The sequence below is a fragment of the Capricornis sumatraensis genome, chromosome 13 (genome assembly GCF_032405125.1).
Source record: "Capricornis sumatraensis isolate serow.1 chromosome 13, serow.2, whole genome shotgun sequence".
Lineage (NCBI taxonomy): Eukaryota > Metazoa > Chordata > Mammalia > Artiodactyla > Bovidae > Capricornis > Capricornis sumatraensis.
Genome location: NC_091081.1, coordinates 20954219 through 20971311, shown reverse-complemented (window position 1 = coordinate 20971311; position 17093 = coordinate 20954219). Strand labels below are relative to the sequence as shown.

Sequence of the window (17093 nt, the reverse complement as noted above, 5' to 3'; positions counted from 1 at the left end):
CCTGGGGTCTATTATCCTTCTGTAGGTCATCAATACAACCTAGCAGTAACCAGCCAATTCTGCTGTTCTTGGAGACACTGTTCTTTCCATACTTATCAAATGCCTGTCTCATTGAACTTCTACAGAATTCTTCTCCATGGGGATATTTGCCTACGTTACCACCTGGGTCTGGGTTCTCTACGAACATCCTCAGGTTAAGCAACTTGCTAGAAGGACCCACAGGACTAAGCACAGACCTGTGCTCACAACTATGATTTATTACAGAAAAAGAACACCAAGCAAAATCAGCAAAGGGAAAAGGTACATGAACAAAGCCTAGAGGAAGCCATGGAGTCACATGAGAACTTAATTCCTCCAGCAAAGATGTATAATATGTATAAAATAGCGTCCACCAAGGAAATTAGCCTGAGCCTGGGCATAGGAGTCCAGGGTTCTTATTGCGCCCAGTTAAGCAGACATTCTTGGCCTAACATGTACCAAAATGCATGATTCCCAGAAGGAAATCAGGCGTTTGACATAAATCCCATTGTCTGTACAAACACTTCAGGCAGATAAACCACTCTTATCAATGAAGAGAATGGGGGAACACCCATGAAATCCAAACTGCTGGACATATGTGAATCTTGCAAGCAGGCCTTTCTAAGGGCAACAGATTTAGGCCGGCTTTGACAACTCTTCTCCACACCATCTGTGACATATTTAGTAACTGCCCATAACCTTGTGCCTGGGCCTATATGGACGCCACTTACCAGCCAGATTGTCATCCTCTTCATTCTTTGGAACAGAGATGAATCAGCTCCTATTCTATTAACCGGTTTTCTTGGATCTCACTCCTGGGCTACTTGCGTTAGTCTGGATCTTCCAGGAAGCAGACACGCAGACCAAGAAGGGATCAGCTATGGAACAGATTTGCCACGGGCAACTCTGGAGAGGAAAAACAGTGGGGATGCTGGGGTTGGTGGGAGGCAACCAGGCCCTGATGCAGGTAAATAAAAGAAAGGCTGAGTGAAAGTGACTTAGAGACTATAACACAATCTTAAGGGAGTCTGGAAAAGACCGTCAGGTAGTCTTAAAAGCAAAGTGAAGGAGTCATCTCCCTGCCAGGCTTAGTCCCTGGCTGGCAAGAGGCAGAGACTGTGCGTTAAGGTGGGGATGACCAAGTGCAGCGGCTGCAGGGCCTTTAGTCCCTTATGTTCCCTCCTGCTGGAGAGCTGAGAGGCGCATTCTCCTGGCTGCTATAACCATGACTGAAGGTCTCAAAATACACCTGAAAAAGATTTATTAGAGAAATATTTAGCACCAACAGCATGTAATAATTTGCACTAATACTTCTCAGCTTAAAAAAAAAAGTTAATTATAAAATCCCCTAGTCTAGGACACTAATTAATAATGAAAATGCAAATAATCTTTTTTATTTCATGATCTGAACAATATCCTATGTAGATGAATTTTGAGGAAGACTTTTCCAAACTGGTAAACTGGGAGCTGACACACAGCATAGAGTATTAGGACTGAATCAAAGCTACTCAATGACAAAAAAAATAAATATGTTTATATGTTCATAAAGTGAAAGTGTTAGTTGCTCAGTGAGACTCCATGGACTATAGCCCTCCAGGCTCCTCTGTCCATGGAATTCTCCAGGCAAGAATACTGGAGTGGGTTGCCATTCCTTTCTCTAGGGGATATTTCCAACACAGGAATCGAAGCCGTGTCTCTGGCACTGCAGGCAGATTCTTTACTGTCTGAGCCACCAGGAAGCCCCAAATGTTCATCATGCAAGTAAATTTCTGAAATAAGCTTTACATTAATTAATACTTAAGAATAAAATACCATTTTTGAGTTTTTCCTCCTGACTGACCTCAAATACCCTTGACAAAGAAATAGCATTTCTACATATTTTACACCTAGTTCTTAGGTTGACTATAAACGACCACATATAAACCTTGTGAGGAGCAAACTGAACAAAGTTTATAGATATGTCCAAAAATTATTAGACACAATTTGAGAACTTCTAGATTATATATGCTTAGATGATAAAATGGATGAACATCCTCTTACACAGTATCTAATAAGAAACAATTTTATTATTATTCTTATTATTTTTTGGTCACACTGAATGGCATGTGGGATCTTAGGTCCCTAAGCAGGGATTGAACCCTTATACCCTGCATGGGAAGTGTCGAGTCTTAACAACTGGACCGCGAGGGAAATACCTCATTGTTTTAATTTTTATCAATGTTATCCTCAAGGACAACATTGGCTATCAATTTTCTTTTTCTTTTTGCTGCACTGTGCGGCATGAGAGACCCTATATCCCAGGCCAGGGATCTAACTTAGCCCCCTGCATTGGGAGCATGGAAGTCTCAACCATGGCCTTCATGACTCACTGATACAAATGACAGAAGCTACTGGAAATAAAGAAAAGCTTTAACATGAAAGACTTGTAAAATGTTTATTTTTAAATGAGATTAATACCATTTTAATATAGGAGAGATGCCATCTTTATTTACAGGCTAATAAAAAAAACAGTAAAACAACACAACTAGATATGGTACATTTGTCAAAAATCCTATAGATTTGAGGCCAACCCTATATGGAAAACTGGGTAGCTGGGATAGCGCATTACATAATAAGGACAACTTACACATGAATCAATATATTTTGTTTCTAAACATGAAAACAAAGTCTACAGTGGGGGGGTGGGAGGGGGGTAGAACCAGCACCAAAGAAACGCTGAGCTAACTTTTGACAACTGTTAAGTCAGCCAAAACCATTTGTTTGCATTACCAAGGATCTCAAAATTTTCATCTCTTTTCAAAACCATTTGTTTGCATTACCAAGGATCTCAAAATTTTCATCTCTTTTCAAAACCATTCGTTTGCATTACCAAGGATCTCAAAATTTTCATCTCTTTTCAATCTATTTTAAAATCTCATAACCCAAACGCTGTTTGCCATCAAAGTCACAGACACTTAGAACTGTAGAAGTTAACTATACACACAGACATACAACCCTCATACTCTTGAAATTTTTTTCTCAGCTATTCTGTTTGTGTGTGTATCTGTATACTTTTTTTTTTTTTCCTTTTTAATTGTAATGGCTTTGCAACAGTTCTCTCCTTATCTGGTTTAGTCCTAGAAATCAGTTTCTTTCGTACAAATGTGAAAACATAAAAACTGTTTCCATTTAGACCTTTGGAAACAGTCTGTAATTCTCAGTTCATCTCCCAAAGACCATATATTCTAAAAGGAACTTTTAACCAAGTACTTTCTAAATACCAGATGGGAACCTCATAGTAATCCCTGAGCAACAGTGCTCTCACATAGGCTGCAAACCAAGGTGAAGCAGGAATGAAATGGGAACTGACCTCTGTCATTTTAAACTAACTGGAACATTTTTTATTTTGTTTATCAGCCCAAGAAGGGAGTTTCTATCATAACTACCTCATACAACCCTTTACATTACACAGAGTCCTCATAGAAATGCCAACTCAAGGCTCTTAAAAAACTCTTTATAGACATATTAGTTCTTGAAAATCAAAAGGCTTTGGTTAATATTTTCTAAGGATTCGGTCTTAGTAGATAAAAGATACTCTCTGAAAAACTGCCAAGGCCATCCCATCCTAGACGGTGTTTTAAAAAGATAAGAATAACATCGTTTCAAGTCACAACAAAAAAGCTTTCAGATATGTGACAATGGAAATTTTTTTTGACTGAATGAATATACTGGTTAAAATCCAGTTTACAGATCTCGTATCATGCATGGGGGGATGTGCTAGAGAAGGGGGAACGCATAAGGAGGAAATATTTTTCTTTTAAGAGTCCTAGCCTGTCAGGCGCAAACAATAACATGTGGCTGCCTTATTCAGTTGTACAATTAAATACTAGTTTTTGCTCAGAGGCAATATTATTATGCTAAAAGGTATTTTAATATCAGTAACCACATATACTATGAAGTGCATTTCCTATTACAAATTAACATGGTGATATACAGATGAACAAAACTACCAAAACAAACCATAAATGAGTAACAGGTGAAACATAAAATTTATAAATAGCAAAACCACCAAATAAAGTATATACATTTTATAGATTTAACTATGAACAAATATATAGTGCATCTAGGAAAGACAAGAGAATGTGTTTTGTATCACATAACATCTGAATATTAGAAATGAGATACTGATAATACTCTAAAAGCCTTCTCCCAATTTATATTCCCTTAAATGTATATTCTTTAAAACAATGATACTGGCAAAACTATCATCTCTTCAAATGCAAGGTTCTTCACTTTTCCCTGCAGGGCACAGTGGCCTGTGGAACAGCACAGAAGGGAGCAGGCACTCCAAGCTGATTCCTGGGATAAAGAAGTAGCAAATCTAGTTTGCATATGAAAAGCACTTTAGTCAAACTTAACACTGAAAAGCCAACCAAAAAATTATCATATCAAAACATGCTCACTTTATCCTGCCCACCACCAGTGCCTCAGATTTATAGATTATTGGCAAATCAGTTAGTCATCAATACTTCGAGAGAAAACTGCTGTTTGAATTAAATGTATCTCATTGACATAGTAATAAATTTGAGCTTTTACCGCCAGAAAAAAAATGTACCTTTAAGTGCTAGGACTATCACAATACAAACATTATGAACAACTCAAAATGAATAAAACTGCCTTTCGTGGATTCCAGAAAAAAAGCATTTGTGACTAAACATTAATAACATAATGCTCCAATACCGCGCACACAAATCAACATAATTGAGAACGGATATTTCACACTCATCTGCATTTCTTTTAAAAAACCTAAAAAGTACAATAACTGAAACTATTTCTAGTGCAGCATTGATTGATACAGGATTGCTTAAAGAAAACTATTCTGTACTGCATGAATAACATTGAAAAGCAAACTCATTATAATAAATGATCATTAAGAACTGATTTAGACATCAGGAAGCACATTAAATTAAAAAAAAAACAAAACACTGAAACCATTCTTTCAGTTAAAAAACAAATTTAAGTCAAGCCTACATTTCTGCAATTCACTGAGGCAAGTTCTGTCCTTTGAAACATCACACAACATTCTGGAACATACGATATGAATTCATTTATTCTCTTATATTTAAAGGCTATTCCTTAAAAAAAAAAAATTCCAGTTAGCACTGTCCTTCTACTAAATGGAAAAGGAATCAAATAAAACAGTAGTGCTTCATTTGGTACTTAAGAGCCTAATACTATCCTTTCGGGAAACACATGCTTTGGTACTTTATAAATTTGAAGAAAATCAAAATTGCTTTTCATGCAATAGCTAATTATGGTATACCACAGAAAACAGGGAGTTTTATGCATTTAGAATTGTTCACATGAAGCCCTGAGGTACCCGCCTTTCATTTAGGCAATAAACAGCCTCCTTAAATCCTGTATAGTCTTTGTCACCATGTTCCCTGGTGCCCCAAATTCAGAATAGTCTGATTAACAATCTTGTCTGAAGATACAGTCAATTTAATAAGACTTTTTATGATACAGACTGTGTAGATCATCTAATTTAGAAGCACTGTCTTCTAGAGGAGTTTCACTCGAAGCTCCTAGGTCTCCATTTTCGTGTCCATCAGTAACTGCCTTCTTATTAAATCCTGAAAGAGAAAATAAGCAAATACTTCCTAATTAAAAAAATCATACTTCTGTTGAGCAATAACAAAGGAAAGTCCACTGTAACTGATAATAGTAATATGAAGCAAATAATGGGGCCCTAGATTAATCAAGACAGCAATTTCTTACAAAGGAATGTTTCCTTAGAGCAGACATCAACACTGTACAGATGTTTTTAATATTATCTATTGACCTATCTAAAAATTATATAAACTTTCCTGCCAAATTATTCATGAAATTCAGAATTGATACACACAACTGCAAAATTCAATCAGTTCTACTTAACACAAATACCTATGGAACTGTATATTTTTCTTTCACATTTTGCTTTCAAATTATTTAACTTCAGCTCACTGAGGCATATACTAGTTTATTTACTAAATCTAACCTGTTGGTAAGACAACATCCAGATAAAATTTAAAACTAATTTTGGTTAATTTACAAAACAGATAATAGGCTTGCAAATAAATGAAAGTTGACTATGAAATCTGCTTAGTGAGCTATGAAACATGGATACATGCTAAAAAGATAACCAATGGATACATTTCTTGTGATTTGTGATCAGTTAATAGTGGCTCAGAGGTTAAAGCGTCTGCCTGCAATGCGGGAGACCTGGGTTCGATCCCTGGGTTGGGAAGATCCCCTGGAGAAGGAAATGGCAACCCACTCCAGTATTCTTGCCTGGAGAATCCCACAGACAGAGGAGCCTGGTGGGCTACAGTCCACGGGGTCGCAAAGAGTCAGACAAGACTGAGCAACTTCACACTAATCACACACTAATAGTAATGTATCCTAAGAGTTATACATGTTTGGTTATTTGGGTCACATTTTAAATGGTTTGCAATTTATATAGGTGACAGGGAAACCCTTTAAAAAAGCCTCAGCTGCAAGCCTTCTAATCCTGACAAAAAAAACAAACAAACAGAAGAAAAGGTAAAAGACAACAAAATCAAAAGAAAAGCAGCTCAGCAGTGCAAGGTGCTGGCATACTGACACAATGGTTTCGTTCCAGATGCGGAGGGAGACCGAATGCGACTGCCGTCTCTGCACAGACCCTTTACACCACACAGGCTCACCACAAGGACAACAGTTCATCAGCCTACTGTAACACTCGATGCCGCAAGTTCTCAAACTTTCTGACTTCAGGATGCCTTTACACTCTTAAGAACTGAGAACTGCAAAGAGTGTTTTTTCATGTGGGTTATTAATAGTAAGTGACCTACTAACGTTCACCATATTGGTGATTAAAACTGAGAAATCTAAAATAAAAATTACTTTGTTAAAAATGGTAATAAACTCCATGAATGTTAACATAAATTATCTGTTTAGTGAAAATAACTCTAATTTCCAAAAAACTTAGTCAGAGGAATGTCACAATTTTACAATTTTGCAAGTATCTTTAATGTCTGGCTTTACATAAGACCGCTAGATCCTCATATCTGCTTTCACTCAATCAGTTAGAAGCATGTGAAGGAAGTCCACTTCACAGAGATGTGTAACTCTGAAGAGGGAAGAGTAACTTAGCCTTTTCAAATAACTGTCAATATTCTTCTTTGATATTATACCAAATTTTACAATATAGAATCTAAAACCATATCAATGAACTTTCACACTCTGATGCATTAAAATCATTTGTCTATCTTGCACTTTTGAATGGCTCTTTTCACCCACACAGGATTCAGTAATATCACATGCTGGTCATTTCAAAAGTATTAGATCCCTGAGTTATGCAACAATTGCAAAAGCTGACACATTTCATTTTACTGTATTAAAAAATCATACTCATCAATATCACCACCAATCTTATTAGAAAAGCTCTTTAAGTGTCAGGAAGCTGTCAAGCTCATGGTGGTTGGTATGTGTTTTACAAAATTCTGATTTCCACTTGAAAGCTCACATTTTATCACTGGCAATAAATACTGTCAGTTGTTCTTGAAGTGATGGATTCACCTTGTTCATTTTTAAAAAAACGGCTGCCACATATCCTGAACAACCATAATTTGTCATTCTTTCAAGTAAAAATTGTCATCCATGAAAAGAATGGCTAATTCAGCTAGCAAATTAATCACTTAAGTACTTTTCCTCAAGTCTAGCATCTTAGTTCAGCATATAAACTCAGTGCTATGCATACTTACCATTTCATCACACAAAATAATTAAAAAGTCATATACTCAACATTTAATAAAATTAATAACTTTTACTATTTTATAGAGGATAGTCTTAAGAAACTGGCATTTTCTTCTTTTTTATTCTGAGCAGATGACAAGGAAGAACACAGTGATCACTAGTAGAGCAGTGCTACTTGCCTTGACTCATACTAAGGCACCAATGGTTTTACCACCATCAGGGTAAGTATCAACACAAGACAAACAATGCCTTAGTATTTAATAATATGAAAAGTCTGGATCCCAGGACTCCTTGAAAGGTCTCAGGGTCCCCTATAGATCTATGGATCACAATTTAAGCACCACTGCTCCATATAGAAGTGCTAGAATTGTTCTTTAAAATATGTACAGATGATAGCAAAGGAACTAAACCCCAAATCCTCAAGATTACATATCCTGATTCTAATAACAGTCATGAGGTAACAGTGTAATTACTTATTCAAATCCAGCCTGTGAAATCACTGCATTATGAGAGAAGAATGCGCATTAAAACAGCAAGATGTTAAGATGTATCTACTCTAAAAGGCATGTTGGCCTTTGTTTCTGTCTAGAAAACTTGAATTTTATTTATATTTCAAGGATTAGCTGTAGTTTAGTAACTGCTCATATATTTGTCCAAGGTGAATCTAGAAGAACTGACATGTAAATAAAATATTGGCATAATTACTGGTGTATAATAAAGCTATAATTTAGCAAGGGAAAACTATCCACTCTGTTAATGCTGGTTTACCCATCATTAAAACAGTGTTACAAAGAACATCTAAGTCTTGTATATTTTTTAAGTTTATTGATAGCAAATACATTAATTGTAACATTCATGGTGATTTTTACCTTGTAACATTTTGATTTCCCCAGTTGTATCTTTACAACTAGCACCAGGATTACTACTTCCCTCTAATTCATCAAGGTACAAACGGTAACGATGTCCACTCTCATCTTCATACTCTACATTTTCATCATCAGAATCCACTTCAGGAGCCACGTAAACTACTTCAAATTCAATCTCTCCTCTCTAAAATGGGGAAAAGAAAATGAGAAAACCAAGTTACTGTAACTTTAAAAGATTTCCAAATTCTTTAGGGTGAGAAGCAACGATTGGGCCTCAGATGTAGCTCCTTTCGAGATAACAAACAGTGAAACTTTAGACTCTCAAGAGGTACACATAAATTTCCTTTCAGTATTACAGATCTTTCTCCTGATCAAAATATTTCCCCAAAAGACCTAAAACAAAAAAGGATGATTATTCAATTTACAGAATTTTGGAACAAAGTTTTCAGTTTAAAAGTCATTTTGTCATTTTATACTTTACATAGTAGCAATTCAGAAAATCTATCTAATAGTCAGATATTAAAGTTGCACCTAAGGGCACCACACAAACTTTTCTTTGACTAATTCAAGAAACCTCTACACAATGATTTCTTGTTTCTTACTCAATAGGTCTTGAGCATTTCCTTAACTGTCACTGAGAGCCAGACATAGTTGTTGGTCAAGGTATTCTGTTGAGTAATAATAGCAATTACTGTGTTTATTGTTCAAAATTATATCCTTCAATTCTCAGAACAACTCTGTTGTAGTCCCCTGTACATGAACGAGAAACCTGAGTGAGTCCTGGAGAGGGCTGATAACTCTCAATAAAATGAACTAGTAAAACAGAAAAACAGAAATTGACTCCGAAGTCCTTGCTCTTTCTCCTATACTAGACTAAATGTGTAATATTTATATTTTATTCTTTAATAACAACTTCATGTTCAAGTAAAAAGTTATAGATTATTTTATGTTAAAAAAAATTCTGAGCTATAATTGTCACTTAATAAGAGACTACAATCACTACCACAAGACCAGTGTTTGCAATTCTCTGAAAATTACGGCCTGCCTTTGCTCAAAAGAAAGCATGCCGTTTTTTTTTTGTTTCTTTTTTAAATTGCTACCACTAAGTCTCTTTGGTGCTCCTCTTTCCCAGCAGTTTAAGGTTATCCTTCAGAACTTTAACATGTGTTCAGCATTTCCATAAAATTTTGTATCTCATGAACTGCAGCTCATGAACTGCCTGTTTATGTCCCCCTGACCTCAGCAGCCATTCATCCCACTCTCACTGCAGGATGACAGCCAAGACGGACTGAGAAAACACCAACTCAAGGAGACTAGTGCTGCATTCTTAAATCCCCCTCATCAGACAGTGCTTTAAAAACAGTACTCTGGGGAGCCGGTAAATGCAGTGTTAGTCACTCAGTCATGTTCCACTCTATACGACCCCATGGACTGTACTGTCCATGGAATTCTCCAGGCAAGAATCCTGGAGTGGGTAGCCATTTCCTTCTCCAGGGGATCTTTCCAACCCAAGGATTGAACCTGGGTCTCCCACATTATAGTGGTCTTCAGTAAAGTTCTTTAGATGACAGAATCAAGTCTGTGGTAGCTGTCATGAAGAAACAGATTTTAGGTTTAATATGAGGAAGAGCTTTCTAAAAATCAGCAGTCTAAAATGATGAAACAGACTGCATTATCACCAACAAATCCTCCCTTTAACACTGAATACAATTATTTCCCAAGTGGCACAGGAGTAATGAATCCCCCTGCCAATGCAGGAGATGCAAGAGACGTGGGTTTGATCCCTGGGTTGGGAAGATCCCCTGGCATAGGAACTGGCAACCCACTCCAGTATTCTTGCCTGGAAAATTCCATGGTCAGAGGAGTCTAGTGGGCCCATGGGGTCACAAAAAGTCAGACACAACTGAACACACAACATACACACATTCATTTAGTGATACTGTAGTTATTTATGCCTCAAGTAGAACTGAACTAAATGAGCTATAAATTCACTTTCAACTCTGAAATTCAAGTCTGCTCTGGCATACTATACTGATGATCCAATGAACATCTCAATGTACTAACCAACACCTCTCTAATTCCCTCAAACCTATTCTTGAAAGAAAAAACAAAACATTTTTTACATCTCTGGATAACAAATATGACTCTTGTATATGAATCTCAATTCTTTAATCTATTCTGCAATCTTGAGCAAATTAATTTCTAAGAACTTTATTTCATCCATTTTAAATAAGAGGGTTGGTTAAAAGATTTCTAACAATGCTTGACTTCTAACATTTATGACTGCAAAATCAATCCACTTCTAGCATTGTTTTTTCTATAATACTTCATATCTATATAGTGTTTTAGTCATTAACGCTGTTTTGCTTTCCAAGAACCAAGTCCTGTTCTGAACACTTTATATGTATTAACATACTTAATCCTTCCAGCTCTCAGATGAGGACATTGCAGCACTAAGGAAGTAACCAGACCACCTGACCTGCCTCTTGAGAAACCTATATTCAGGTCAGGAAGCAACAGTTAGAACTGGACATGGAACAACAGACTGGTTCCAAATAGGAAACGGAGTACGTGAAGGCTGTATATTGTCACCCTGCTTACTTAACTTCTATGCAGAGTACATCATGAGAAACGCTGAGCTGGAAGAAGCACAAGCTAGAATCAAGATTGCCAGGAGAAATATCAATAACTTCAGATATGCAGATGATACCACCCTTATGGCAGAAAGTGAAGACGAACTAAAAAGCCTCTTGATGAAAGTGAAAGAGGAAAGTGAAAAAGTTGGGTTAAAGCTCAACATTCAGAAAACGAAGATCATGGCATCTGGTCCCATCACTTCATGGGAAATAGATGGGGAAACAGTGGAAACAGTGTCAGACTTTATTCTTCTGGGGCTCCAAAATCACTGCAGATGGTGACTGCAGCCATGAAATTAAAAGACGCTTACTCTTTGGAAGGAAAGTTATGACCAACTTAGATAGCATATTGAAAAGCAGAGATATTACTTTGCCAACAAAGGTCCATCTAGACAAGGCTATGGTTTTTCCAGTGGTCATGTATGGATGTGAGAGTTTGACTGTGAAGAAAGCTGAGCGCCGAAGAATTGATGCTTTTGAACTGTGGTGTTGGAGAAGACTCTTGAGAATCCCTTGGACGGCAAGGAGATCCAACCAGTCCATCCTAAAGGAGATCAGTCCTGGGTGTTTACTGGAAAGACTGATGTTGAAGCTGAAACTCTAGTACTTTGGCCACCTCATGCAAAGAATTGACTCCTTGGAAAAGACCCTGATGCTTGGAGGGATTGGGGGCAGGAGGAGAAGGGGACGACAAAGGATGAGATGGCTGGATGGCATCACTGACTCGATGGACATGAGTATGAGTGAACTCCGGGAGTTGGTGATGGATAGGGAGGCCTGGCGTGCTGTGATTCATGGGGTCGCAGAGAGTCGGACACGACTGAGTGACTGAACTGACTGAACTGAACTGAACTTGCTCAAAGCTATACAGCTGTGAAGAAGAGCAAACAAAATCTTTTTCAGTAAATCTGGCTGAATGTCTTCTAAAAAAGGGTCAAGTCAAAGGAAACTAGTATCTATAGATAAACACTTTACTACCTGAGAAACCTCCTCAGGAAGTTATCATCTATATCATCTATTCAATAGACTCAAAAAGGAACAGAGAGATCCAATTTTAATTATATAAACGGAACTTACCTGCTGGGAAAGAATGGTTACAGCTTCTTTATGCTTTGTGTCCCGTAGGTTAACTCCATTAACAGCCAGAATAGCATCTCCAACGTGCAGCCCTCCACATCTATCAGCAGGTTGCCCTGGGTGGATCTCAGAAATGAGGATTGGAACACCATGTTCCTTTCCACCCTAGTCAAAAAAAAAAAAAAAGGCAGCAAACTAGTTTACCTTTGTATAGTTGCATACTATTCTGATAAAATATTTTTCTAAAAACATTTCAATAAGCAACTATACTGCCTCTATAAATGTTGAGTGATATCCTATTTGCTACTTAGGTAATGGTAAATCAAACTATCATGAATATCAAAGAATTACCTCTAAGTAAAATGATTAATAACATATATGTGTTTTTTAAAATGCATTACAGAATTTTTTTAAAAAAGAACCCTGAAAAACAAACAAGAACAACTGGCTTAACTCTCTTAAACATAAATATTTTATGTATTAGTAGTCCATAGTATTATCAGATTTTATCAAACCTAAGTCCCAATGAACCATAAGAAAAACACCATTATTTTATGTTCCACAAAAAAAACCTATAAGATGAATCTGAATTTCATACATGTTAAAATATGAAAAAATATGCAATGCAAAATTAATGAAATACAGCATTTGGTACCTTTCACTTTCTAGCTGTAATCATAATTATGTGTGTGTCTTATTTCTCTTACTAAACTTATGCTCTTTGAGGGACGTATACTCAAAAAGGTAGGTATATTCAATAAATATCTATTAGATAAACTTTTTATTATAAGAAACAATTATACAGTAAACAATACCAGAAAGTAAATAAACTTCTGCAGTGCCTAACTAAGTACAGAAAGCCAGCTTACTTATTGCTTTGGAACAAAGCACTGAACAGCAAAAGTTATACATATTTTAGTTAGTTATATGTTATACGTATTACTCTAGTTATACATATTTTAAAATAGATTGCTCTCAAAAAGGCCATCCAAGACAATTGTTTGTAAAGGAATCAACATTAAAAAAGAGAAATACTTGGACCCGAGAGCCAGTGAAATCTGACAGCCAAGAAATGAGACAAGAGAAAGACAGCAAATACTCTACAGAAAAGAACAACATACTCTGGGGTCATTTAACACAGAAGAAAACAGTCCTATCCAATGCCAAAGGCTCTTACAGGCATCACAGGATGTGGAGGAGAACTATGACGTGAGTCATAATGAAAATGATAAACAGTGATTACTGAAAAAATACTTTAAAGTAATACTTAACAGTTATTAGGAAGATTTACATACCAAAAAAAAAAATGTTTACACAAAAGTGCTATTACCCATGGGGATAAGTTTAGTTATTTAGAAAATACATTAAGAAAACTTTATTTCCCAAAGATGTTCAACAAAGGAATGTGATTATACTAGAGAAGTGTAGAGAAAAGGAGACTGGAAGCACTACTTCTTACTGTAATTGAAATGCCAAGGCCTTCATGATCTTCCTTAAGGAGGAGAACTTTTCTAATTGGCCCAACACCTTGGCTTTTCTTTAAAGAGTCTTGATCCTTGTTGGAGAAAAAAAAAAAAGAAGAAAAATTAGTAGTACTTAAACTATATACTATATAGAGTAACTTGCTTTTAGAAATGTTTATTGTTTTCCTGTAATGGATACACAATATAATGTTAAGAAAGTAATTAACAGATAACATGGGAAACCAAAAATAGTGGTTCTATTAATATAGTGAATGTACATGATTTTCTCACCCTCTTGTTAATTTCTTTACTATTTATACATGACATTACAAAAGAAACTACTGCCATGAACTGATAAACAATATCTTTAAGAAATAAAAGGAGGTAACTTTATCTTCACTGGAAAATAGCTTTAAGATCTATATCCATTTCAACTTATTTATAGAACTGAAAAAATAAAATGTCAATTGGGCATTAACTACCTTTTCATTTCTTTGAGCTCTGGAATCTACCTCTTAACTAAAGGACCTTGCTCCACCAATAATTCTTTCTCTGGTACCTTTACTTTCTCCCTCTCTCTACAAGCTCCTTCCCTAAAACGAAAAAATGTCAAGCCTCATCAAGCTATAAAACACAGACCATGTACAAACACAAAACATATAAAAACCCTTAAACCATCCACAATCTTGGTTACCTTCTATCCACCCTCCATCTTTCCTGAACCTTTACACAAAGTTAATCCTCACTGTAGTTACTTCCTTGCCTCCCATATTCAGTACTCCAACCTGTAATTAGGGTTCTGTTCCACCTGCTCCACCGAAGCTGTCTTCTCTGCAGTCACTGGTAACCAATGTGGCTGCGTCCAATGAATACTTTTTAGTCACTGCCCTTCTGAACCCTGCAGAAGTTGATACTGTTCACAGTCCCCTCTCTGAAACCTCTTTTTTTCGGTGTCCATTATACTTTGGTGTACATTACATTACATGGGTTTGGGCGGACTTGGGGAGTTGGTGATAGACAGGGAGGCCTGGCGTGCTGCGGTTCATGGGGTCGCAAAGAGTCGGATACGACTGAGCGACTGAACTGAACTGAACCATTATACTACTTGCCTGGAAGGCCCATATCTGACAGCTCTATCTCAGGCTTCTGTCTTTGGTGATTCATTTCCTTCCCTCACTCCTTAGTGGTTTCCTTCCATCTTTTTACTTTCTACATACTTTTCCTGGGTGACTTAATCAATCCCATGGTTTCAGAAGATGATTTACCTAGTCATCTTCAACTCAAGAGTTCTCTCTAGAATTCTAGAGTCGTATATATAATTGGATATAACCTGGCTGTCTCACTGGGACCTCAAACACTACATGTCTAAAACTGATAATATCTTTCTACCAAAACCTTCCTTTCCCTATATTTGGTTTATCAATGCATGCCATCATCTCACTCGACTGTCCAAACCAAAACTCAGCCTTTTCTTCTTATTCACCCTACTTAACCAAAAACAGTTAGTCATTAACTCCTTTTGATTCTAATTCTCTCAAACCTGTTCTTCCTCTGATCCCTTTCTCCTCATTATCTTTCTAAATGTATTTCTCTGATTTCAATTAGGCCCTCTTCCAATATATCCTCCTCACTACCCAAAGCAATGGTCAAACAAATGCTAAATCTTATTAAGTCCACTATTTTATTTGAAAATCCCCTGACCATCAGGTTAAGATGCAAATGACTTTATTTAGCATAAGTGAACATTTATCATCTGGCCACTGCCTAGAAGTTAATGGGAACCAAGAGAACCCCAAAGAAGACAACGGCACGAGTGCTTACTGCAATCACCACTCCTCTCCCATGAACGCCACATACATATCAATTCTTTCTACAATAATCTTTTCAAAGGCAACAAATAATTTTACTATTCGAGGCCAGGCTTTACCTGATACTAAAATATGTGATCCACGGGACAGGAATTAGATACAATTTTATTATATTAAGGCTTATACCATTAGGCTGCTGTTGCAGTGAAATTTAATAAATTTTTATGTAGGCAGAAAGAAAAGCTCCTGTACAGTGGTGGCTACAGAAACAGACAACTGGACACAGATCTCAAATTCCAACTTAATCCAAAACCAATCAGGTATAAATGTTAGCTTGGAAACAATATATAAAGCTAGTTACTAAGAGTCCCCTTATAAAGAACTACCCCCCAATTTTTGCCAATTTATCAATAGGATCACACACACTCTGCTTAGCTTAGAACTTCTGTAAACATGCCTAATCGAGATCCAGGAAAATTCTGAAATATGAGCTGAAGCAACATGCATCTGTTATCGATAGTTCAGTGTCTTCAGAAACACCATTTTGGGGGTATTAGTGTAGGAGCTATATGGGAGGCTGAAACCTTAAATATGTATCTATTCTAAAATAAGTTTAATCCCACTTTCACTTTTAAATAAAGGTTTTACATTCTACTAGAATTCTTAAAAATGCAAAGGACTTGTGATTAAAGAAAGGACAAGACTGAGTGAGAAACAACAGCAAAGCAAACATACATGGCCTGGCGGAGCATGCATTGCTCGCTTCAGGTCGTTGCGGCCTCTACAGGCTCTGATCACAGTTTTGTGACGATGCAAGTGTATTTCAGCTTCCAACTGGTTCCAAAGCTTATCATGAGCAGGCCCCTTCATATCTCGTCCAAGTAGCTGTATTTGTTGGACTCTTCATTTGGAAGAAGAATTAATTCAGTTAGTTTTTCATTACATATATATATATACATATACACACACACACACACACATACACACATACATATATATAAATACATATAAAGAATTCAGAAGAATTACTGAACACAAGTAGCTTTCACATAAATTTAATTCAGTAATGAAACTAATACTCAGGAATTTCCTGATGTCTCTCAGATTTACAAAGACACGAAAATTCTGAAAAAGACAGGTGTCTTCAAGGGAAAATTAGTTTTAAAAAAAGAATGACTATGACCTTCTTTAATCACATACCTAACTCATATACATCTTAGAAACAATTTAGGAGACTAATGTCAACATGTTCCATGTCTTACATGCAATCATACTAGTCTTCAGATGAGGCTAACCACACAAAACTTTTTTCCAATGACAGTTTCTTTTTACAAAATGATTACTTTTTTAAATGTGGTAAAATTATTAGAAATGTGCACTTTGAGATAATATAAATTATTTTTATTTGCTCCACATCAGTTCTTAATACATTAAACCAACAAGCAGAAAATTATTTAGTAATAGTGAATC

General features: G+C 36.4%; 1 protein-coding gene across 1 annotated transcript in view; it reads right to left on the bottom strand.

The window, feature by feature from the left end:
* Nucleotides 1–2566: 2566 nt before the first annotated feature.
* GOPC (golgi associated PDZ and coiled-coil motif containing) overlaps nucleotides 2567–17093 on the bottom strand; it is a 45072-nt gene continuing 30545 nt past the window's right edge. Inside the window, exons 4-8 of the mRNA XM_068985085.1 lie at nucleotides 16359–16524; nucleotides 13812–13907; nucleotides 12353–12517; nucleotides 8643–8823; nucleotides 2567–5630 (exon numbers count right to left, since the gene is read on the bottom strand). Coding sequence (XP_068841186.1) covers nucleotides 5500–5630; nucleotides 8643–8823; nucleotides 12353–12517; nucleotides 13812–13907; nucleotides 16359–16524 — 739 coding nt within the window. The 3' untranslated portion in view covers nucleotides 2567–5499. The remainder of the gene's footprint in view (nucleotides 5631–8642; nucleotides 8824–12352; nucleotides 12518–13811; nucleotides 13908–16358; nucleotides 16525–17093) is intronic.